At 42.0% G+C, this 24,937-nt stretch overlaps 2 protein-coding genes across 15 annotated transcripts in view; one reads left to right on the top strand and one right to left on the bottom strand.

The window, feature by feature from the left end:
• GRAMD1C (GRAM domain containing 1C) overlaps positions 1 to 17,491 on the bottom strand; it is a 105,331-nt gene extending 87,840 nt beyond the window's left edge. Inside the window, exons 1-3 of the mRNA XM_014518269.1 lie at positions 17,478 to 17,491; positions 16,199 to 16,306; positions 15,019 to 15,147 (exon numbers count right to left, since the gene is read on the bottom strand). Coding sequence (XP_014373755.1) covers positions 15,019 to 15,147; positions 16,199 to 16,306; positions 17,478 to 17,486 — 246 coding nt within the window. The 5' untranslated portion in view covers positions 17,487 to 17,491. The remainder of the gene's footprint in view (positions 1 to 15,018; positions 15,148 to 16,198; positions 16,307 to 17,477) is intronic.
• A 3,085-nt stretch (positions 17,492 to 20,576) lies between these two features.
• LOC106721978 (natural cytotoxicity triggering receptor 3-like) overlaps positions 20,577 to 24,937 on the top strand; it is a 20,169-nt gene continuing 15,808 nt past the window's right edge. For 12 of the 14 annotated variants that reach the window (XM_025199672.1, XM_025199666.1, XM_025199663.1 and 9 more), the window contains exon 1: positions 20,577 to 21,145. In XM_025199672.1, the coding sequence (XP_025055457.1) occupies positions 20,908 to 21,145 (238 nt within the window). In that variant the 5' untranslated portion in view covers positions 20,577 to 20,907. Of the gene's footprint in view, positions 21,150 to 24,937 lie in introns of all 14 variants that reach the window. The other 2 variants (XM_025199668.1, XM_025199669.1) reach the window with 1 other exon arrangement.

Below are 24,937 nucleotides of genomic sequence, written 5' to 3'. Positions count from 1 at the left end.
AAAAGTTGAGCTGTTCCCAGTGGCAGGTCTGGGCAGCAGCCACCCCAAAGTTTGCTGTAGCCCCCTCTCCCTGCACCACCACCACCTGCCCCAAGTGTGACCCTAGCCCAACCCCCACACCAGCTAGAGCCCAGCACCACTGGGCACTGGTAAGCATAGGGTCAGGCAGCTGCCCATGGCTCTGCCCCACCCTAGATGGGTAGTGCCTGCCCCTGCCCCACCCCTACTTCCTCCCTCACCATGGGGACCTCAATCTGCTCCCTCACATGCCCCTTCCCTCCTCCAGGCCCTCCCCCACTGACTCACTGGTCCGACACTACTCTCCAAGCTGCCACGGTGCACTCCTGGCCATGTGCATGAGTTCAGCTGCACGCATGCAGGCAGCATTTATCGGTGACATTATCAGCTATACCAGCCCAAAAAAGCCGATTACCAATAATGTCAACTTTCCTTTTATCAGTGCCGATCCAATATGGACCAATATTTCAGTGCACCTCTACCATCTACCCTCCCACACCTGGGCCAAGATTATAGTACAGAAAAACCCACCCACATTGCATGCTCACATATGTGTGCGCACGCTTGTGTATTAATATACAGTTTTAAATTCTACAAGAAAAAGTAAAGCTCCGCTTGCTACCTCTGTTCTAACTCATCAATATGTTTGAACACCCAGGTGGGATCAACCCCTTTCTAGGACTTAGCTGAAAAAAAATGGTTTATAATGCACATGACAAAAAAGGATATCCAGCTCCCTTTCCCAGACCTGTATACCCAGTAGGCATAAGAAAAGAGGAAAACAGTGCGATTTATTTTAAATCACTGCAAGAGTCAGGTTCGACTAAGGAAAGGGGGCAGATATTGTATTAAAAGGGGCTGGATTTATCATCACTTGGTTGAGAATAACTGAAGTTTACCATTATCTAAATATTCATTTATATCAGGCTGGATGGAAAAAAAAAAAAATCAACGATTTAAAAAAAATTAAAATAGGGATTTTTTGTTTAATCGTATTTTTTTATTTTGTTAAGATGCTTTTAAAAAAAAAATCCTATATAAAGCTGGTTTTAATTTAAGATACATTGAAGCTCAAAGATATCATTGTGGAATAGGGATAACAACTCTAATTATATACTACTTGAGACAATATTGCTGGATAAAGTGTATAAGAAAAATTGAACAGTGTGCAAAAAGTCTAGAAGGAAAAATTATTAAACATGAATCTTGATGGGTAGAGCAAATGTCCACAATAATCCAGTAATACGTGCTTGTGTGACAACAGAAGAAGGGACTGTCTACCTTACAGAAACAATTGATACATCAGGAAATGCACACATATCAGAGTACTTACAAGAAGTAGCAGTAAAAGCTACAACCAAAAAAATTCAAAATGTCTAGTATGCAGTATCATCTGTGACAAAGCTGCAATGTACCAAAGATGAGAAGAAATCTAGAAGAAAGCCCCAAGCTAACAACATATGGCTACAGCATTTATTTGATGCACCTCTTAGGCAAAGACTTCGGTGCACCAGAAATAAAGGCTAATGTGGTTGAAATTGCAAAATACTTCCGTAACAACCACTTTGCAGCAGCTGCTTGGAAGAAAGCAGGAGGAACCAAACTAACTCTCCCACAAGATGTGCAGTAGAACTCAGTAGTGGCTTGTTTTGAGCAATATATTGAGAACTGGCCTAATCTGAAGGCAATTTGCAAACAAAAATCGTGACAAAAGAGATGGAACTGTCATAGCCAAAGTTCTCAACATTAGCTAAAGAGAAATGGAGAACATATGCTGGCTATCCCGATGCCTGTTTCCATAGCCTTGAAGACAGTGCAGGGAAAATTGCCGTTTTACTGCTGATGTTGTTGAAATTTGGAAGAAACTGAGGGAGAGTTTGAAGAGAGAAATATACAATGACAAAGTTAAATTACAGGCATTAAAAAAAAAAAACAGAATGGATCAACCATCATCTCCAGCCATGAACATTGCATACCCCTGGCAGATGGGGGAGCACGGCGGCAGCAGCGTGGTGGCAGTAAGTGGGGGAGCTCCTGCAGACACTGCTGGCACCATCAGCAGCAGTGGGGAGGTGTGGCAAGTGCCAACCAAGGGTCGGTGACCACCTGCAGCCGGCAGCAGCCAGCGGGGATTGCAGACCACCCGCAGAAACCGCCAGCAGTGTTGGTAGCAGGGTGGCAAGCAGCAACTGCCCAAAGGCACCACCGACACTTTTGTAGGGGTGCACCGCCATGCACCCCCTATGCATCGCCCCCATCTCCAGCTCATTTTCTTGCCAACATTCTCAATGCTCAGTACCAGGGTCAGTCCTTAACTGCCGAAGAGAAGGCTATGACGTGGAGGGATGATTGCTGGATGCCCATAATACCAACTACAGTAAATTTTAGGGCTAAGGGTAAGCCATTCAAGAAATATGTGTTTGCTGATGAAGTTTTAAAGAAAGGTCATACCAGTGAACTGGTGGAAGCCACTTAAGCGCCTGAATCCATCAGAGACTACTGAAGTAATTATTCAGCTTTTAACAGCAGTAGCTTCTTCTGCAGGTGTAGAAAGTATATTTTCTTCTTTTGGACTAATTCATTCTAAATTGAGAAGCCACCTGGGAATTGAAAAAGCAGGAAAGTTTGTCTCTCTCTTCACCTTCCTCTTTCTGTTTATTCATAAACTGGAAGACTTAGTTTGCTGCACAACCCAGTATTTCTCATGTTGACCTGGCTGAAATAATCTATTTAAATCTTTGTTAAAACCACATTTCACATAACTAAAATAGTTAAAAATTCAAAAATACATATGCTTGTTTTGTTAAAAGTTATACATTTGTTTTTGAAGAAAAATATCCAAAATACATCAGCTCATTTTAGTTATATAAAATAAATCTAAATATCACAATTCAGTTTTATGTAGTTTTAAAATTAAATCTGAAAAAAATCAAAATAAATCACTGCTTTAAAATGTATAGGGTGCAACTTCTAAAAATGAAATCTACATCTCTCTCCAAGTTGTAAATAATATGCATTAAGGTTATATCAAACAAGAATACACCTTTTATAGAAAACAATGATTAAGTTCAGGCTTCCTGACCTGCGATTAAAAAACAAACAAACAAACAAATTTGATTTAAATTAAATCCACAGATTTACATCTAACAAAGCAGTGATAATCTAATGGATCAAGATTTCTTTTGATGTCAGAACCAGTTACTTAAGCAATGACAAGAACTCGTTTTTCCAGGGAAACAGGGTATAATCCATAACACCTTCCTGGAACAAAGCCTGGATACATCACAGGGAATCTTAGTGCATTACCAGCAGGGAAGGCAGCTTCAAGACTTATCTGCAGGAAATATTTGCCCTGGTGTCATCTTCATTTTGGGAAGGTGCTGAGCATCCGAAAATTAAATTTCAGGAAACAGAACTAGTATCACCAGGACACCAACGTGATACAATTATGCCATGAGGCTTTGAGCTACCTACCCACCAGTGGCATGAGGATAATGATAGCTTCTTGAGGGCACTTCCTGTTTATGTCTTCTCTCTTGTGCTCAGGCAGTTATGCCCATCTGACCTCCCAACACGAAGTGTTTAAAGCAAGCTAACTCCAAGGTGAAAGTCTGAGGATTTTATTCCCTAAGAATATGGTTCATAAACACATCTATATGCACAAAGTAGCCTCAGGGTATTATATCAATATTAAATGTCCAAATATTAATTTGACTATATAAAAAAAGTCTCCAAGTGGGCTCTGAAAATGTGGGGAAAGACTCCATGGTTATAAATCAATATAGTGTTGTAGGCATCAGGACTGCAAAGACTATTTAGTTTCAGTGTTATTTTCAATAACCTCACTTGCCCAGGTGAGTTATTGCTTGTACAAAATTGTCAGAAACAGCCCAACCAAAAACTGTTAAAAGCTGGTTATAGCCATCTTGAGTTTTACAGGGCCCCCTTTAGGCTGTAAAAAAATCTGGTCAACAGAAAACTTTATTTCAAATGGAGAATTTACAACCCTGCTAGTTGTGATCACCCAAATGTAAGGAAGGCAGATGTGTCATTGGGTGAGGAAGTTTTGAACTGCCTGGAGAAATAGTATTAATGCACTTGGGGGCATTAAAACAAACACCACTACCCTTGCTCTTCACTGGCAGGATACCAAAGAACTGCCCAAGCACAAGGGAGAAGTAGAGTTATGTCTCACTGGCTGGTCAGCACTCAAAAGGACACCAGCAGCTTTCTACCACCTGAATGGTGTCTTACCTCTGTAACCCAACAAGTTTTATGCCCTGGGTAAAACCCTGCCAGAGAGCACTGGTGGGTGCGTGCAGAGGGAGGTCAGCCTTACCTGCCCTGGGGACACAAAGTCCCTTGCCGCTGCTGCCTCCTCAGTGTGGTTTGCCCACCACCAGCTACAGGTGCTGCTACAGCAGCTGTACAATGTCCCTCAAGTTTGCCCTCTCCATCTCCAACAGACCACAATTTTATCATGTCTAGAAAGCTAGAGAGGGGAGTGAAGTTTACTAGAGGTAGAGGTGAAAGGCTTGATCAAGTGCAAGTCTGCTCTTTTTCTGAGTTTTTGGTTGTAGCCATGTTGGTCTAAGGACGTAGGCAGGCAAGGTTCTTTGAGTAGATTTGATGTCATTAGACCAACTGAGTAGTTGGAAAAAAGTTCTTGGCAAGCTTTCAGGCGCAGTCAAGGGTGAAAATATGTTCCAGCACAACTATCACCAAACGTCTTCTTCATCCGGGCTTTCAGATGACCATCCTATGGAATTTGGAGTGCTCCGATACATGGCAAAACCCCTCTCCATCTCCTTTGGCTTAGATGTGAGCTATAGTGAGGTGATCTGGTTTAGCAAATCATCTTCTAAAATAAGGGTCCCATGTAAGCTCCATAAAATATATTTAGTTTCTAGTGTAATGAGATCCATGCAACTTCTATACTTTGATTTCAACCCTTTCCCTTAAAGCCTATTAAAATTGTTAAAGCCTCTATGTTCTACAGCAGGCCTGTCTAACTGATGGCCCATGCAGGGTTAACATGTGGCTGTCAGGGTACTACCAAGTTGCCACTGCCTCTTGCTCCAGCTACCCAAGGGTCTTGGGACTCTGTCTCCCTCTCCCAGCTTCCAGGGGGAAGGATAGGGTGGGGTGGGGTGGGATGATATGGTGCAGTCCATGGTGCTGGGTGAACCAGCAGTCTGGAGCACTCAGGCAGCACAGTGCCACAGGGAGCTGTGGGCAAGATGGGGCACTATGCCAGGCAGAGGCAACAGTTGGAGAGAGTGCCCACTCATACATATGTGCGGTGCATAGTCTGGGATGCCCCATGAACCCGGCAGTGTGGAGCCCCAGCTGCCAAGAAGTTGGACAGCCCTGTCCTACAGCAACAAGCACCAACTTGGGCTCAGGTTAGGTCTATTCTGCAATGCCGAGATGTGATTATGGTATATGTAGGTGTACTCAAGTTAGCTGTAACCTAGCTAGCTTTGGTACCAAGAGTAGGGAAGCCGTGCAGGATATGCAAGCCCACCCACAATTCATGACAGTCAGTTGGCAGCCATAACGCAAGTCACCGTGGTCTCATTGCTATCTGTATGGAAGTAGCAAGGTTAGAACTAGTTTGAGTATGCCTACACATACTGCAAAAACACTTATGATCACAGCACAAACAAAACTCAAGACTGAAGACTGGCTCTATGAATCAGACTGCTACACATGTGCAAGTAAAAAAATTATGACTTCTCCTAACTACCACAACATATGATGCTCAGGTGCTCTGCAATATCATTTGAAATCATGAGAACGCAGAATCAACAAGAGGTGAAAAAAAAAAATAATTCAGTGGCTTTCATTCAAGCCAAGAGGGTCTCACCTATGGGCACATCATCCTATTTTTCTCCTTTATTTCATCCACCACTGTGACACTGGAGTACAAGCCACTATTCTGACAACCATTATAGGGCAACATGTGCCCCTGACCAAGACAAAAAGTTCCATTATCCCATTAGAAGCCTTCCAACTAGCCAAAGTCCTGAGTTCATAAAACAACTATTCTGAGTACATTTCTGTGTACAGAAAATGTCGTCAGACAAAAAAATGAAACAATCATTAAGTATTAACCTAAAACAGAACACAAATCTGAGTCCCTGCCAGTCATTCAGCCCAAAAAAGTGCCAGTCTTCTCTGTGCCTGTGACCTTGTATCAGAGCTGTTAGATACTTCTACCTCTGCTGAAGGAGCTCTTCTTTTTGTCTCACGAGATTTTAGCAAATACCCCAAGTAAAACTGCCAACAATAAATCAATTCAGAACATCTTAAAAATAATCTTTTATTGACAACTACAGAGAAATGTAAATAAATAAATAAAAATCACAGAACACAGAGGTCTAAACAAACTTGCCAAGACAGATGACCACAAACGCATCCCTACATTAGCCACCAATATTGGTACAGAAACCTGAAATATTACCTGCATAGCATGGCAGAAAAGGTCCTTTTGCTCTCACTGCCAAAACAGTTTGCTTCTTCCTGCTGGCTCAGTCCATTTGACATAACTCAAATGCATCCACATCCTCAGTTTAACTCCATGCCCTATAGATACAGCTCATAGGCTCTGGCAGTCTTAAATCTAACAACTTGACATTGCATTGGGATCCAGCTCAGTCAAGATCAGGATTTCATTTAGGATAAATAATAATAATTAAAAAAAAAAATCATAATCCTAAATTCCTTTTACAATAGTAGTTCTGTCTGACTCACGTTCCACCCTGCCCTGTTCAAATTGGGCTATTAAGCAATATTCTTTGCAACTAGACCTGTTCCTTTAGCTGCTGTTTCACTAACTGTGCAAAGAAAAGAAAAAAAAAAAAAAGTGTTTAAACTCCATTTTTCCCTTAGCTATATTTTATCCGTGAAGCAGGTGCATGTGTGGAAACGATGCCCCTGGGGGAAAGGGGTAAAATAAGCAAACAGCAAGATAAACACCTGTACAGCCTGCAACTCGAGCTCCAATTTATAATTTCCACCCTTGTTTTTATGATTTTAAATGAAATATAAAAATAGGCACTGAAAGAAGCATTAAAAGAAATAAAAATAAAATTACTTCAGCACTATTCATTTCCCCCGCCCCATTAGGCATCCCCATGTGTAGTAGGGCTGCACAAATCTTTGGGTGATGATTTGATTCAGAGGAGATTCGGCCCAATTCGGTGGCCAAATCTCTGAATCCGAATCAAATCAGGAGACCAATAAAAAGGTCCGAATCAATTCAAAGCTCTCCGAATTGATTCAGAAAAGATTTGGAGAGCTTCAGAGATTCAGGCAGACCCTGCTCACTGCCGGAGGGAGCTGGACCCAGACACTATGCCGGTAAGTAGGGGGCAGGAGTGCGCACCTGCCAGGCCCCATCCCCTGCCTGCTCCCCCAACCCGGCTCTGCCACAAGCCCCCCCAAACCCCACCTGCTTTCACAATCCCCCTCCACTGCTGCCCCACCCACCCCAGCTCCCGGCTCTTTAAAAACAACACAAAAAAATCCCCCACTCACCAGCTCCTGCAGCAGCTTTGGGGCTTCTGGGGGGTCATGGCAGAGCCTCCCTTGCAGCACAGGTCAGTGGGGGGCAGCAAGAATCACCCCACCCAACAGGCAGGAGCAAGTGTGTGTTGGGCTTTCTGTTTGTTTGTTTGTTTTTTTTAAGAGCCAGGAGGCTGAGGCTGGGGCCTGTCTGATTCAGAAATTCAGCCAATTTGGCGGCAGCCGAATCAATTTGGGACAGTGATTTGAATCAACAAATCAAATCACTGTCCTCCAAATCGGCTGAATCTGAAGTGAATACTAGTCGCTTTGCACAGGCCTAACGTGTAGGCTGACCTCAGGACTGGAATGGCAGAGTCTCCCATCCTGCATTCAGTAACAGCAGCAAATGTCCATCTGCAAATATCAGCGTAACAATATTAAATAGGGACACCCAAACCATTCAAGTTATGGAGATACAGAGAAAAACATGTTTTGGAGGTTAATTTTAGAACAGACCATTTATTGAGCTTTCATTCATCAAGCCAAGGCCACATCAATGCAGTTTACCATTTTAAAGTTCACTGAAGGATTTCTATTTTATCAACCATAATCTGCATTTTTCATTTAGTCCCAGTTAAACAGAGCAATTCAATAGGTTTAACCCCATAAAACTCCATCAAGCTACCCATATATTTCAATTTGGGCCTGGGCTTGCATTCCTTGCTAAATGCATATTTTGATTATTCACAAATATTTATCATCACTCACTGAATATTTTTCAATATTCCTAAGATATCAGAGTTAAAAAACGGAATTTAAAATTCCTGATCTCATAAAAATTGCTAACAAATAAAAATCAAACACTATAATTGCGATCAAACATATAGAACTCTTCCTAAATATTGCAGGAAAAACAGGTCTCCCAGCCACACTACTTGCATACACCAATATCAAATAACAAGCAGAACTCCATATGACGCAACTTATAAAAACAAAAGCAATGTGACAGCAGTCATCTAAAAACATACAACTGAAACTTGGTGGAGTTCCAGGGTGCCTACTCATTGTTCAGAAGGAGCGCAAAAATACTTGGGCTGGGAATGATCGAAGGTAAAAAAAAGCAGCAAGAGATGAGAAGGGAAATGGATTGAGGAGGTTTGTAAATTGGGTGTTGAATGGTTAAGCTAGTTTCCTTGCTTTTTAGGACTCAGTAGTGGGATACGCCACACAGCAGTTAACTGTACATTTAAGTTTGGGTGAAAATTTCTATCCGTAAACCTCAGACTGGCTTAGTAACTGAATTCAGTCTCAGAAGAAGTTCTATTGCTTACTGCTATAGCAAATAGACCCTTTATTGAGCTTTCATTCATTGATTCAAAGGCCACATCAATGCAGTTTACCTTTAAAAAACAAACAAGTTGTGTTTTTTTTTTTAACCTAAAAACCCCCCCCAAACCTTACTTATTCCACACAATCTTTAATATTGACATTTTACAACTAGAAATATCTGCATATCGTGTACTGTGGAAAAGTTACACAGAGAATAACCTAAACAATTCTACCCAATGTAAAAATCAAATTCCAGAGTACCACATATTAAAAAAAAATTAAAAGCCATGAACACCTCTCTTAAAACGTTCTTACCTGTATCACAGAGTAGGTATGTACCTCAACTCCTCTCAATATACAGGTCAGAAAAACAGCATCTTTTCTACCTATCTTTTGAGACTACTGCTTCTAGTTGCTAATGACACATCATTAATAGTAAAAGTAACACTAAACAAATACATTTGCTGCAGTTCTCTGCTTATCTGTTTGCTTTCCCAATGGGATACAGGTTGCTCACCTGGAATGGTCCATTTTGTTTTTGAAAAGAAAAAGTGGGAAGCTATTTTGTTGCTGCTCCCTTACTGTAATACAGAATATTAAAGTTTTAATCAAGCTGTAAACATAAATAAATAGTTTACACAGAGGCAAAACAGATTTAGTGTTGTTTTAAAATGTTTCTTTGATAAGCTCTGGAGTCTCATCCTATTACTAAGGAACAAGAGCACTCAGAGAACTCCCTGTTTGCCTCCTAGAAGAACTCATTTCTGATGGATCTTTGTTCCCAAGGGCAGCACTTGGAAGAATAACAAAGGTATGAGCCTAGAAAATATTTTTCCATCCATTTAACAACTTAAAAATCTGATATTAAGTTCTCCCCCAAGAGTTGTGCCTACACCAGTTTATTTTTTTTGGTTGTTTTATTTTTTGTTTCTGTTTAAGTAAAACACACACCTCACTGCAACATGGCCAGTGCAGTGCCACCAGTGCTAGACAGGGCACTAGTATTTTTTACCATTTTACTCTCCTAACTCTGCTTAGAGCAGGTTCAATAACAGACAAAACTGCAAGGTTACATCATTACTATCCCTGGAGTTGCACTAATGGCAGAACAGAAACAAAAAGTCTGATGCAGAGACAGCTAGGTAGGAACACTAGGCCAGCTAACTAGGCCATTTCTTCCTACTTGGGGATAGATACCATCAGAAAAAAAAAAACAACAACTATTAAAATACTCACTCAATAGCCAAGATAACCAAATATTACTTGCAAATAATTAAGTTGCATTACATGCTGCCTCTGCCTTAGTATAAACATGTTTGGAAGCCACAACAACAGATTGACATATTGGGGCGATTTGTTCCACAATACAAAACAAACAGTTATGCCTCTGGACCGCTACAGTTTCCTACCCTCTTATATCTTTCCATCCTGCTCCCCTCCCCCATTTTTTTACATTATACTATGCAAACTATTAAAATCAGATCCAGGTTAAAGCAACCATTAGATTAGCAATAGCTTCTCCCATCATTACAAATTCCTATAAAAGTACATATATACACACACACACACACACACAGCACATATATGCATGCATAAATGCTATTTATACAAAGTACACAACATATGTACATGTTATGTACACAAAGTACATAACAGGTGAGGGGAAGCAGTTGAAGGCCTCTAGCACCATACTACACAGGAGCAGATGTACCTCACTAAACCAAAAGTAGTCCAACCTGCACAGTCTCTGGGAAAAAAGTTTTAGTCTTTGGGAGAACATGTAAAGAATGACGACAATGATAGAAGTTCTTCCCCTAATGCTGGCTAGTTAGTAGTAGTTTCATGCCTCAAAACATGAGCACTCATAACCCTTCTACAGAAAAGTAAAGTAATCCCACCGGATGTAATCATGGATATTTGTATTATCTATATAAACATCTAATTATTTTCTAATTCTGCCATATCTTTGACCAAGATGTTATCTTTTAGTATACCATTCCAGAGGTTGGTTAGTCCTTGATAGCGTAAAAGATAACTTTTATTTTTATTACCTTTAAATGTATTTGCTTTCAACAGCATTAAACATCCCTTTGTTCTAAAGTTACGAGAAGGGGCAACAGGAAATTTGGTTTACTTTCTCTGTATCGTTATTTTATATAGCTCAATTATATCCATTCTTATAGATCTCTTTTAAATAAGCTATAGGAATATGCTGATTTAATGTTCTTTATTTTAACATCTTTGGTTCTTTACTGTTTAAAATTCCCTCTGAATCTCCTATTTTTTTTAACCACTGGATTTGCATTTTATGAAACACACCTGCTTGCTTCAAATAATTTCACAGGCCTTGCCCTTGGAGAGTACCAGGCTTTTGTTCCTCTTTACAAACCTGCTTCCTTTTTCATTTAGGGAATATATACACCTTTTGTCCATCAGGTTATGATTAACTTGACTCTGCTAAATTTACAGATTTTAGTGCCCATACTTTTAACTTCATAATCCTTTTCACTAGCTTCCTCCTTTTTGTTGAGATCTCCATAATTAAGTATTCAGTGCTGGGTTTTTCTATGTTCACACCAGAATATAATTAAGTTCAACATCCCTAGAAGAGGGAAGATCATTAAAAAAAAAAAAAAAAAAAAAAAGATTAAAAGGATGGCATCCTGGAGCTATTGCTGATTTTGGGATGATGCATGTCACCAGCTTTACTTATAAGATTGTTTCATGAGGTAAACATGAAGTTATACCCAACCAGAACCTAGAAGTACGTACATACACTTTACACAGTCAAATAAAAACGAAATCCTGGAAATTCAAAAACAAACAAACAAAACAAATAAACCAAAAAAAAAACACCAACCAACCCCACGGTCTTTTTTGGATCAGAGACAGGAGCTGATAAACCAGTCTTTGTTCTCTCCAAACTAGGTTGTGCACCAATTCTAACAAACAATGCACGCAAGTCAACTAAACATCTCTTATTGATTTGTAGCAACAAAATATTAGGCAGGTAGGAAATGACTGATTCAGACACTAAGGACAAACCCTTAATCATGAGAACAGTCCAAAGGATTACTCACCTAAGATGACTAGCAGTGGGAAGGGTATCTAGTCAATTCCTCCTCGTAACACCTCTGAAGTTTTATTCTAGTCTTCAACAGAGAAAACAAGGCACAGAGAGGTGCAGTGACTTCCTTCCCCTTCCTCCTCCCACCAAAAACAAGAACCAAGGAGTGCCTGATTCGGAATCTTGTACTTAGTTTGCTACATCATGATGCCTCCATAGAATTAATTGGTACTCCTGGAGTGAATTTCAAAGCTGCTGATCAACTCTGACTCTCACTCAAGTCTATAAAAGCTGATGATTTAAACATAAAAAGATCTATCAGGATCTATACACTAGTGCCGGGTGTTCCTCTTCAAAGGAATTATGATACCTAGCTTGCCAAGGAGAGTCCTATGGAACAAGTGCCTAGTGAGCAAAGTACAGTCTCTTACAGCAATCGTCCAATTAACAGACCTGACATCCATGCAGTACTGGGGTGCCAACATTGAAGAACTAGCCCTGCTTTTATTGAAGTTTCCTCCTTTTTCAATTGATTAAGAGAGTGGGAGGGAGCCTCCTGGATGTCTATACCTGTCACAAGAAGCTGAATCACCTTTGGCTGAATGTTAACGACAAACACTTTATGTAGTGTCATGAACTGCTTGCATCATCTGTTATGCCTCTTAGTATCCAAGGAGCTGTACAAATGAATTTGGAAGTCCAACAGATCATTCAGCAACAACATAGCAAGCAGAAAGTGGTATATCATTTTAATGGCTGTGGTTTCCAATTCCTTCATTTTAGCACATCACTCATAACATAGTTCTTCTGTCTCCTGTTACCTCTCCATTCCAATCATGACCATTGCCTTTACTGTGGAAAATAAAATTTCCCATTCCCACAGCTACCTAGAAGGTGTTGAATAATGCCCCATTTGAAATTTACATAAGAGTATTTTGTGATAACCTATAATCATACCAAGCTCTTACAGCACAGCTATCGTTTTATAAACCACAGTAACGCCTTTCAGAGAAGCAGCATACTAAAGTACTGTTCAACTTATAGGATTTAAATACAAGAAAATTGGTATATAAAAACAGATAAATATGAAATACAGACTTAAATATATGAAGGTCAGGAAAATATCTATGCAAGTTATAAGAAAGTGACTTCTCACTAGACAACACATAAGCACGTCACATCATAATACCGCACATTTTCTTAATACTTTTCATCATAGCAAGAAATGCAACCACTGTACAGTTTATACATGTACAGCAGCACTAAAATCCAACTAGGTTCAAGGTAGAAAGCAGTATTTTGTGCATAAATGACACACTATACCAAAAATGGGCAAAAAAGAAAGATGCGTCCAAAGACAAACTTTTGTTTTCAAACAAAGTCCCCTAGGCCTAGAAAGTGCATTTGGAATACTATATAATGGCAACTTCAGATTTCCTGAGTTTACAAAACTCAGAAGTTGTTCCTAGCAGCCACATGAACAAAACTGATCCTGAGAGCTGAAAAGCTGAATTATGCCTCAATGGCACCTGTGCAACTTCATTTGGCTCTGTAAACAAAACAGAATTAAGGATAACTGCTCCCTAAATTGTCAATTCAATTCAGGTGCACAGATGAGACCATGTGTAGCTGGTAGCAGTGCTAACAAGTGAAAAGATGTTAATTCAGACCAAATCACAATACAAACTTGCAGGGGTGACTGTCAGAAAAAACAATCCTACACTGAATACATGACCTCGAGTCACAGGGAAGATAAACATGGAGCAAGCGCTTTGCATAAAAAACTATACAAGAGAACACAGTTGTCACCTTGATGTTCACGCAGAATACAAAGGCCCTTTGTATGCTTTCACTGGATACACAGTACAGTACAGTACAGTACATAAGTCTCCTCTGGAAGCTGAGGAATGGGAGTATTAAACCGTGTCAACCCTGGCTGGTTTCAGAATTACAGTTCAAGGAAATCTTTAGGTAGTTAGTTCAATGCCTTGGCCACTAAAACATCCCATTCCAGATCAGACAGAAAGTAGTAAAACAAACAAAAGGGGCAGACATACAAATATGGAGGTAGGAATCAAAATCCTTGTTTCTACTTCTGGCTTTACCACTGACTCACTGCATGGCCTTAGGCAAGTCACTTACCTCCTCTGACTCAATTTTATCAGATGAAAATTGAGAGTACTATTCTCAGCTCACAAGAAAGTTGTCAGGACTGGTCCAGATAATATCCCTGAACCTAGAGCTAGAGTATGTTTGTTTACTGCTCAGGCTACACTGCCATGTGATGTGGGGCATAAGCTGTTTTGGAGCAACAGAGGTCTGCAGTGAAAACTTGGACCCTTTAGGAATTCAGGACATCTCCCCACAGAAAAATCTGCCTGGCTGAGCTGCACTGCATGTTCCTCTTTCCTTCTTTAACAGGAAACCTTCATCTACGACCTTCCTGCAAACTAGCACACTAGTTCTGAACCACTCAACCTTTCTGTTAATGTTATTTCAACAATCAGCAAGTGGTTGGAAAATATTTAAGTGATCAATTCTTATTATGCCCTCCCCTGTTATTAAGTCATCTGGCACAGAAGGGGGAAAAATACTATCCCGCACAACCCCACTGACACACAATAGACAATGGCTTGCTTTTAAGCACGGCAAGTCTATTCACCTTTTCCCCAAAGAAGGCTTATAATATTCATTTTTAGTCACATGCCCCAACAACTCCATCAGAAACAGCTCTCTTTTGAGAGCAATTGAAATTTGCCCCTTACTGAGGAAGAACTAACAACCACCATTTTCCAGAGCCTGGAACAGAGACATGGTATAGTCTAATGAGCCAAGCAGGTAACAGGGAGTCAGGACTTCTAGGTTCTATACCCAGCTTTCATTGACTTGATACATGATATTGGGTAAATAACTTCACCTCCCTGTGTCTCAGTTTACCCTTCAGTAAAGTGATAACGATAAATTACCTACCTCACAAGATGGGTGGGGAGGTTTTATTAATTAATGTATGTAAAGCAATTTGAGATCCTTGGATGAAAAGTGCTATATAAAATGAATTGGGGAGAAGGAAAAAGAAAAGTTGATTCATTTACCCAAAAACTCCAATCAGTACTCCAGCTATATGGAGTAGGGGCCTGATTTTTTTCTGTACATGTGTCAAGAGTCTCCTCTGAGTCTGCCTCCAATGGGTTAACAAGACCATGATCCTCTTCATAGACTTCCTGTGAACAAGCAAGCAAAATTTAATTTGAAAACCAGGTGAAAGGTGTTGGAATAATCAGGAGAGCTGCTCCATTTGTGGACAATATAAATAAAACCCTACATGTCTAGATTTGCTAGCAATCAGTGATGGGAAAACATTTCCCACTTGCTGATTTGTAAACCAATAAATGGCACTTCTTGATGTTCTTTATACTTTGAAAAAGTATGTTTCATTTCTTCAGTACCCCTCAGGCTACGCACGTTTCATGAACAACTACAAACATTGTCATAAGTGTTATTTTAAAAATACCATACAACATCCTAACTAAAGCTATACAAGTTTAAAAATACAGAGGAACTCTTACAGAAAGGATGTAGTTTTAGTGATCAAATCTTAGTTATTTACTGTTAACATAGGTATTTATAACACAGCCACTCAGGAATGTAGAACTGTATCATTATTATTAATGCCTAGCTCATTATACAATGCCATTTCACCCATAGATCTCCAAAATCTCTACAAAGGAGGCCAATATTCTTTTACTGATTCTTTCTCATTTTGCAGATGGGAAAACTGAGGCACAAAGGAAAAGGAATGCATTTCAGTTCACCCAGTAGACTAGTAGCAATCCTGGCACTAGATCCTAGACCTCTTGAGTCCTTATCTGAACCCTACCCACTAAGCCAGACTATCTGTATTACCCAGTAATGCCCGTAAAAGACAAAAAGCTGTTCTGTTCTTAACAGGAGTAGAGGAGTAGGAGTACTACAGGTAAGGGGTCCTGAGCAATTCTCTCTGCAAAATGAGTGCCCTGATCAAAATCACAGGCTCCTCTGAGGTTCCCAAGAAACAATCATGAGAGCACTCCTTCCTCTGCTCACTTCTACAGGCAGCGCTCACATGTTCCACAAGCTCCAAGCATAAAGGGGAACAAAATGCCTATTACCAGCACTCTCCTTCTTAGTAAGAGAGAGGATGCTTCAAGAGGCAGCTGCTGTCTGTCCTCAGGTAAGAACACATATAACAGAGCAGAGGAAATCAGGGGAGAGAGAAAGCAGAGATCCTCTCACCTTCATGAGGAGATTCCACGAGTCACAGGATGAGAGAGAATGCAAGAAGTTTTTGTTCTCCGGATGTCTCCCCCACATACTTTTACTCGCGTTCACAACTGCCATTATCTATGCATCACACACAAAAACTTTATGCAATACAAATTTGAATGCCCTGACTCCATTTCCACACCCCCTCTCTCTTCAGTACATTTATTACAGCAGGGTCTTTCATGATCCAGCTTATGGTGGCTGAAGATGGAAAGCCTCGCTTTGGGAAGCCTGGGTGGCCTGGAAGATTAGAAAGCCTCTGGGATCATTCGCCACTAGGTCGGTGGTTTAGAATCTAGCCTCAGCCATTAATACCCGACAGCACCAACTGCCAGATGTCTGATGACCTCCAAAAAAGGAGCAGACAATTTCACACTCATTTGTAGTGGGCATCAGTAGTGCAACTAGGCAAAGTCTAGGTGGGTACCTGTTCTGGATACAGGCTTAGAGGGGGCATGGGAAGGCTGGCCTTCAGGAAGCCCCCACTGCAGGGGGTGCTGAAGCTGCTACATGAAGCCTGTGCTGCAGCAGCAGTCCAAGCCCTCCCAGGGCAGCTGATGCAGCCAGTGACCCCACATCTAGCAGCAGAAACCCTGGGCCTGTGCCACCGCGATTGCTGCAGTCAAGGTGCAGCTACCCTAGGTCTTTGAGTCTCTAGGATGAAGGGAGACTTGCTCCCATTCTGCACAACATCCTCTCTCCCCCTCTCTGTTCTGCCCAGGGCATCAAGAGTTTGTTACACCTCTGGTGGGCAGCAGAAATTATTAAAAAATTGGCTCAGCAAATACACCAGAAAAAGTGATCTATTCACCCATTCCAAAACAGGCAGCGGGGAAGCAGACACTGCTAGTACCCATGCTGAACACTTTGCAGGTAGCATATTACCACACCTCCGATAGCTTCACCAGCATTTGAGTCACTAAAAAGATATTTATTTTAAATATGATTTATAGGTGCTTGCAGCACGAACGCCGAATCGTCCTTTTGAAAGCAGGCATGGCCTAACTGTATCTAAAAACCTGTGCAACACAGCAGCAAAAAGGCTTAAGCAACGGTGCACCATATCATACCACCAGGAGCCAGGGATTTCCTAGCACAGCAGTACCATGAGCAAGCCTTAGGCCCCCAAATGAAGCACTGTCTCCCAATGTGCTACAAACAGACTGGTGCGAGCAGGCCACCCACTCCTCAGAAGACACCATCTGCATATATGGGATGAGGAGGTGGAGGAAGAAGCCAGCTTCCCCACCCTGTTCATAAAGACAGGCGATGGTGTTGCAAACAAAGTGGCTCTCTTCTGTGGAGCAGATGGCCAGACCCATCCAGTCAATCCTGCAAGACAGTGGAAATGAGGGACCGCCAGCTATACCCTCCTCCACACAGTAGGTCCTACCTGGGCAGCCTGTTGCTTTAGCAGCTGCTATTGGGTAGCCAGCTGGCAAGGCAACAACAGCACAGCAGCTGGCATTGCAGGAAGAAGCAAACAATGTGAATGCTGGGTCTCACAAACAGAGTTTGAAACCTGCGGCTGAAAAGCCAGGTGGCTTCAAAGCTGCAGTTCAAAGGAGCAGGTGCCTAGCAAACCTAGGAAGCAAAAAATTTAAGAGAAAAAGAACCAAACAGCTTACCATAGAGAGGAGAAAGAGATGCAACCAGCAACCTAATTGCCTTAAAAGGGTGCACCATAGGGCTGCAGCTGCTGCCTTCTCTGCAATTTAAAGGGCCAGTCGCAGGGAGAACATTGGCCAAAGGCACCTGTGTAGAAACAGAGTAAACCTGACACTAAGAGAGTTAGGTGATATCTGACTGCCAGAGAAAACAATCTGGCTAATGAAAAGGGGCGGGCGGATAACAAGCTGGTTACCTTAGGATCAGGGTTTGGAGTAAAGCTTCTCTTACAGCCAGTGGCTTTCTTCATCATACACACACAGACTTCTGGTATTTTTTAGAAAATGTGCCTATCAAATAAAGTGTCTTTCTTCTGATCTCCTGCATTGTAGGAGTCAGAGATGTAGGAATGGCATGTCTTTTCTCAGAGAACCCCCATTTGGGCCAAGGGAAAATGTGGAGTGCCTTCTTAGTATATTCCTCTCTCTTCCCCCTTGGCTGCACTCTGTGGAGAGAGGGATATGCAGCTGGGGAGAAGGTTTGCCAGGAGTCAGAAAAGGCTTGTGGGTCCTAGAGTGATATAGCTAGTTCCCCACAGCCCCACCAAACAAAGCTAATAGAGAGCTATCACATCCTGGGGATTCCTGCACTTTTCTGTCCCTGTCTCTGCACTGAGGAAGCTCCCCTTTGCAGGCAGAGCTCACTCTTGCAGTGTCAAAGTCTGTCTCCAAAGGTTTCAGATGGGAAACTACAGTATTAGGGTCTTCTAGTGTTGCAAAGCTATGAAGCTCCTGGCATAAACAGTCCCGGCCTCTGGGGAAGCTGAAGGGGACCCCATGATGTTCATGACCACATCCCATCAGCATTATCCACAGAAACTCCAACCCACTCTGAGTTTTCTTCAACCTAGGTCCCATAAGTATTTTCACAGGACTAAACTGACCTGGCTTGTAATTCAGCCAGCAGACCTTTAGGCCTGATTTCTACTGTCTTTTGCTGCTACCTCTATAATCATCTTTAAGTCTCAATAAACTAAAAATATGAAAAATAATTCTTCAAAAATCCCAGTTTTTCCCACTATTAGTATTGATTTGGTGCTGTGTAATGAACTGCTCCCAAGAAGTTTCAAAGCCAGACATTTCTCCTAAACGAAGCCGCAGCCGTCCCCATGCCCTCTGGCTTCACTCTTGGGCCCCAAAGCCCCTCCTACACCTCAACACAAGCCAGCAGCCTGAGTGCAGGTGCTGAAGGGCTTGCACATCTCCCACCTGCAGCTGTTAGCTGCCAATAGGGTGGCCATCATAGAGGACAGTCTGGTTTTCTGCTACTGTGTCATTTATTGATACAAAACCCAACGCCTTTATGTCCTCTGTTTTTCTCTTGAAGGCATCAGGTTTCGTATCAATAGAGGACAGAGGACAACCGAACTGCCCTCTAGGATGGCCACCCTAGCTGCCAATCCTCCCCTGCCATGTCAACCCTGGCAGCCATTTTGTCTCCCTGAAGAGTTACTTGTGCAGTGATTTTGCTTCTCTTGAACTGACCCCAGCCTCACAGGGAGCCCCTGCGTGCAAGCTGCCCCTCTCTACTCCATCTTTACCCTCCAGGCACGCAGATCAGTTCCAGGCCAGTTGCTCAAAACAGCTGAATACTTAATCTCTCAACACAACTCCTCCTTCAGATCCCTCCCCACTCCAGTTTCCACCGCCTGAGAAGGCCTCTTATTCTTCCTTATCGTGGCTCTTGAGCCTTTTCCTCCCCCAAAGAAATGTTGAGGTGAAAGAAAGTGCCTTACATTGTATTGACCTAAACTGACAAGAACATCCAGATCTTTTAAGAAGTATAAAACAAAGAAGAAAAACCTTTGCCTTTTTAGCTCTTTTAAGACACTTGGGAGAAACCTTTCAAAGCCATTATAATATCCACCTAGTCTAGCTTCCTCTATCTCTTGATCACCATGGTATTTGAACACAACCCAAGACTACAGGGAGCAAGTCATTACTCTCAAAGACTGTAACCTCTTTCATATATTGGGTCACTGGGTTTTGGATGCCAGAAACTGGTATACACTCCTTGGGACTGTCGTAGAGTTAAAGGACTACATTTAGGCAAGTTTGGATCTTAGAAATAGCCAAATGGAGCATTAAGAAAGCAGCCATATTACCATAGCACCACAGCAATTTTCTTCGAACAGTTTATCCCTTTCTGTTGTATAGCATAAAACAAGTGTCTCAGGTCTCTCTTAGTGGGAACATGTTTATAAATAGATGTAGGAGAGCATGTGAGCATGCAATCCTATTTATCTAAAGGATACTGTGAGGTAGCCAAAATCATCAGTTAAATTCAGGAATGGGAGAGAGAGTCTAGCGGGCTTCAAGAAACCTGCACCGAGGTCTCCAACCCCAGAGTTCAGGAGAGAGTTGCCAACCAACTGGTTGGAATAGGATGCCCACCACACAGCTGGACCACAACTGGCAGGATCAATGAGTAGTGAGATGTTACAGCCTATGAACCTGGCTGCTGAAGCCCTGCCCACACAACGGTATTGTTCCTATGTGAGCTTTCCTCGGACAAGACTAGAGAACATTAGTCAGCTTTGCAAAGGGGTCATTGATTTTCAAACTCATTCATCTGCACTGGGCAGCTTCAGTTAACCAGGCAGTTAAAGTTAATCAACACTTGTATATTTAAGGCCTGTGCAACATTGCAAAGAAAAGCAATACTTTGGGAATATAGCATTGAATCACCAACACATGGAATGCTCATGCCCTGATTTTCAAAGGTACTGAGTACCTGCAAGTGCCATCCCAATCAAGAAGTGCTTTCCTTGCCCATCTGCTCTGAAAATCAAGCCAATGTTCTTTCTTTTTCATTTCCATTTGGGGCTCAACAGACTGAGAATCCTCTCTTGACTATCTGAATATGCAGTGCTCAACCCCAGACCCTGGTGTACTAAAGATCAAAGCCACAAAAGAAAATTATGTTTGTCCTCACTTTTTACTGTGTTTCTGCATCTTCCTTGGCAGAGCGCAAAACTTCCCCAGAGAAGCCACTCACGCTAGCAAGTTAAAATGTGGCGGTCATCCAGGCAGGCGGCAGAGTGTTGTGAACTTAAAGCTGTGGTAACTTTAGCAAGTGTGACATTCATTGGGCAGAATATGAGCTCCTGTTGCAAAACACACACACACATTTTTCCCCATATCCAAGAGAAAGGAAAAGGCAGGGAGACTCTATATTTCAGCAGCTATGAACCAACAGGCTGGGAAATTCTACAACTATGTGGTACCACCTCTCCTGTTCTCCTTGCTGGTGGGTAAGTACTGATCTGTTAACCACTTTCCTTCCTTCAGGGAGTTTGGCTTCTTTCTAGAGGCTGGCTTCTGAGGCTTTATTCTTTTTAAAGCCATTCCCCTCCCCAAGAACTTCCTCAGGATATAGAAGGAGCATATTTAGTACTGCACGATGTATTGAAAGCACATTCTTGTTGAGAGATACATTTTTATTTAGTTAATAAAAATATGTTTGAAAGCAATTCCAAAGATGGAATTTATCTTTCCAGAGTGAGTGTATTTTCCCTGACTTCTTGAGAAGGCAAACTATTTACCAGCTCTAAGAGAAGCTTTTATTTCTATTTTGGTTCTCTGATAGTTATCAGTTATATTCATGAGAGTTATTCCTATGTTTTCCACAACCATTGTTTAAAAGTTTTAGGGTGTAAGCTGTCATCACTCATTGTTTTAATCAGAAAAGATAGGGGCCAGAAGCTGGGATGACAGGCAACCTTGTTATTCCATCTTGCCAGTAGATTCTGGCTGCAAAGCCATCATAGCCATCCAAAGGAGGGTCATTGCAGTATGAGGATTTTCTGATAGCACAGGGCTCGTATATTGACTCCTAGACTGCCTGCTCTATTGCCTGTCCACTTAGCAAGTGAGGGCATAGGAAAGGAGATATGTGAAAGAGCCCCACACTCTGCCTATCTCCAGCTCCTGTTTTGGTTCTTTGGGGCTGTTAGCAGGTGGCATCTGTTAAAGAAGCCCTTAGGCTGCAAGAAGCAGCCATGCAAATAGTGTCCCTGGGATGACAGAAGAGCAAAGGCAAGTTTTATTCCATTTCTGAGTCACTCCTGCACCCCTTCACCTTGCCTTGTGTACTCCTCAGTCAGAGACAAGAGCACGGCCCTAGATATGAAAATTTCGGCCTAAAGTGACCTATTAGATCATCCCATCTTCTCCTCCTGGCCTGAACAAGATTGTCCCCCAATTCAGTATTTCCCAACACTCTAGCTAGCCTAACTTTAAGGAGTTAATGAAAAACATACAGTCCTTCCTGATCAGGGAAACAGACCTAACTCCCACATGACAGGTGGAGCTATGGATCATTCGCTAATGAGGAAAATGGCATAAAAAGAGATTTGTAGCAGGGTCAACAAGGCACTTGGCATGAAATAAACCCAGATGCCAACATGAAAAGGGCATTGTTGAAATATCAGAAAACAAGTTCCCTCCCCGTTTTGCCACCTTAAAAAAAAAAAAAAAAAAAGGCTGTGCTGTGACCTTCACAGTGAGAACCCCAAATAGAGCTGGCAGTAAAAGATGAACTCCTGCGGGTAGTGATTCATGCTAATTAGTTGCAATCTAAGTGACCTACAGTGAAACAAACATATAGGACAACAGACCACAGGGTCAGTTGTTTCAAAGTGGGAGGTGAAATGAAACTCATGATGAAGAGAGACAGTGTTAGACAACACTGTTAATGCGCAGTGATGAACAAAAGTATCTCTGAAAAACTGGTATCTTTTAAATAAATGGAAAATAGCTAGTAATTGGACTGCAGGCAGGCATGTAAGAGAAGGATAGCAAGCTTACCATAGATATCACAAGAGTTAAGTGTTCAGCACAGTTCATGGCTGACCATCAGGGATAAGAAAGATTAATAATGGGACCTGGAGTCTGCCCAAATTCACTGCATTAACTAAACAAATAGAGCACTTCAGAACATTCTGAGGTACAATCACACTAAAAGAGACCATCTGACTTTGTGTAAAAATACCACGGGAAGTGCTTCTTATTACTGCTAAACCTTTATATGGCAATTTAGCTGCAGAAGGAACGAAGAAAACAAATTCAGACTGCCTCTGCATAACTCTGATGAAATCAGAATTAAGACTAGACGTGTAGGCTTGAAGACAGAACTTGGCTCCTTCAGTTAGAGACTTCTTGCTCCAGAACACTAGGCACAGATCCACAAAAGTATTTAGGCCCCTAACTCTGAGTTATGGGACTAATTCCCATTGAGCAGGGCCCTGGTTAGTAAAGGCAGCCACTCATGTTGGAAAAGATAGTCCCACAGCTCTGAGGGAACAACTCAAGAAGCAAAATACTTCCTTCGGCTCCCAGGTATATTCAATGTGAATGTGCAATTAATACCACCATCCTTTGGGACGCAGCATTCGCTCTCCTTTCCAAACCAAACAGCTCTATAGGTCAATGCAGGGTTTGAGAATAAAGCCTTGGCCCCATCCCCTTTCCACTCCTTCCCATGCTATTTGGGGAGGAAGGAAGCAATTGCTGCACTTCTCTGAGGATAGGGCAGTGATTCTCAACCAGATTGAGGTGTGAAGAGATAAGCAGATATACTCAGCAAATAAACCAGGCTCAGGATTGTCCCAGTCCCTGTGTAAGGAGGTAAGCTCTTTAATACATACATTAGCTTTTGATATTGGATGCCACTCAATTCAGAAAAGTTGTGGAGGGGGGCTTCAAGTCCAGTGAGGGGTGCCTTGAGTCCAAAAAGGTTGAAAACCACTGGTAAAGGCAGAGTGGGTGTACATGGTGCACAAGGATGAGAGACCCCTTGTGCCCTCTTCCCACCTTTGCAACCACTCAAGGATCTGGTGGTACAGGGCTTTCTAGGACAATTCTGGGACCCCACAGCAGCTGCTTTCTCCATTACAGAGTTCCCTCTTGGATGCTCTTTCTGGGGCAGGGCTAATTCCAGAGAGAGAGAGAGAGAGAGAGAGAGAGAGATGAAGTTGGTTGCTTATTCTCAGGTCCTTCTTCCCAGTTCCCTATTCTTTATTCCCAGTTCCTTTTTCAAAGCTAATCTAGGCCCAATAAAATCTTGTTATTAATAAAGTACACATCCTAAAGAGAGAGACTTTCATTAGCTATGCATATGTACTAATTACTATGTAAAATAAAATCCCACATCAAGTACAGAGCCCTAAATGAAGGTCAGATTAGGATGGAATTATGGGGCAAAATACTTCTTGGGCCACCCCAAACTTCCTGTTGATGCCACTGGGGGACTGTCCCAAAGAACCAAGGCCACAGTCCCACCTGGGCCCCCCACCCCATCATTCTTGATGTGCACTTTGTTAGTAGTAAGTAGAATGGCTTGAATAAGAAACTGGGTTTTGGCTTGAGATTATGATTGCAAATCCTTTTTACCAAATTTCTGGGTGGCGACTGGAGGTAAGTCTGAAACGCTGTTGAAAAATCCATAGGGGCCTTAGACACATGCTGTGGGGTGGGGAGAAGGGTGCTTTAAATCGAACGGTTCTGAGAGCCACTGTAATTAAAGCACCAACAGTGTCACATGTACAGGCAGTCCTCGATTTACAACATTTCAAATTACAACATTCCGCACTTACAACGTTTATCAATCAACACCCTGTTTCAACTTTCTGACGTCAGTTTCAACTTTACAATGCTTTGATCTGATGCAACACCACACCAGCGAACAAGTTCTCTGCGTCACCCATCTCCCTGGAGAACAGCTGTCCAAAATTCCTTGGACACTTTCTTTAAGAAAGCAGACAAGGCTCCAGAAAAACCTGGAGCCAAGACTCCTGAGAAGACTCCAGCCAAGAGCCCTTCAAAAAGTCCAGCAAAGTCACCTCAAAGAAGTCCTTCCAAATCAATATGAATGCTATTTACAATATAAATATATTAAAGTAGCTATAGGCAGACAAGGTTCCTTGGGTGAATTTGATATCTTTTATTAGACCAACCCAAATGGTTGGAGAATAGTTATTAAGCAAGCTTTCGGGTTCAAAAACCCTTCGTCAGGCTAAGGAAGTTTCAGCAGTTGGTGTGT

This window comes from Alligator sinensis, unplaced genomic scaffold (assembly GCF_000455745.1).
Source record: "Alligator sinensis unplaced genomic scaffold, ASM45574v1 scaffold343_1, whole genome shotgun sequence".
NCBI lineage: Eukaryota > Metazoa > Chordata > Crocodylia > Alligatoridae > Alligator > Alligator sinensis.
This window is presented reverse-complemented; position numbering and strand designations above follow the sequence as displayed.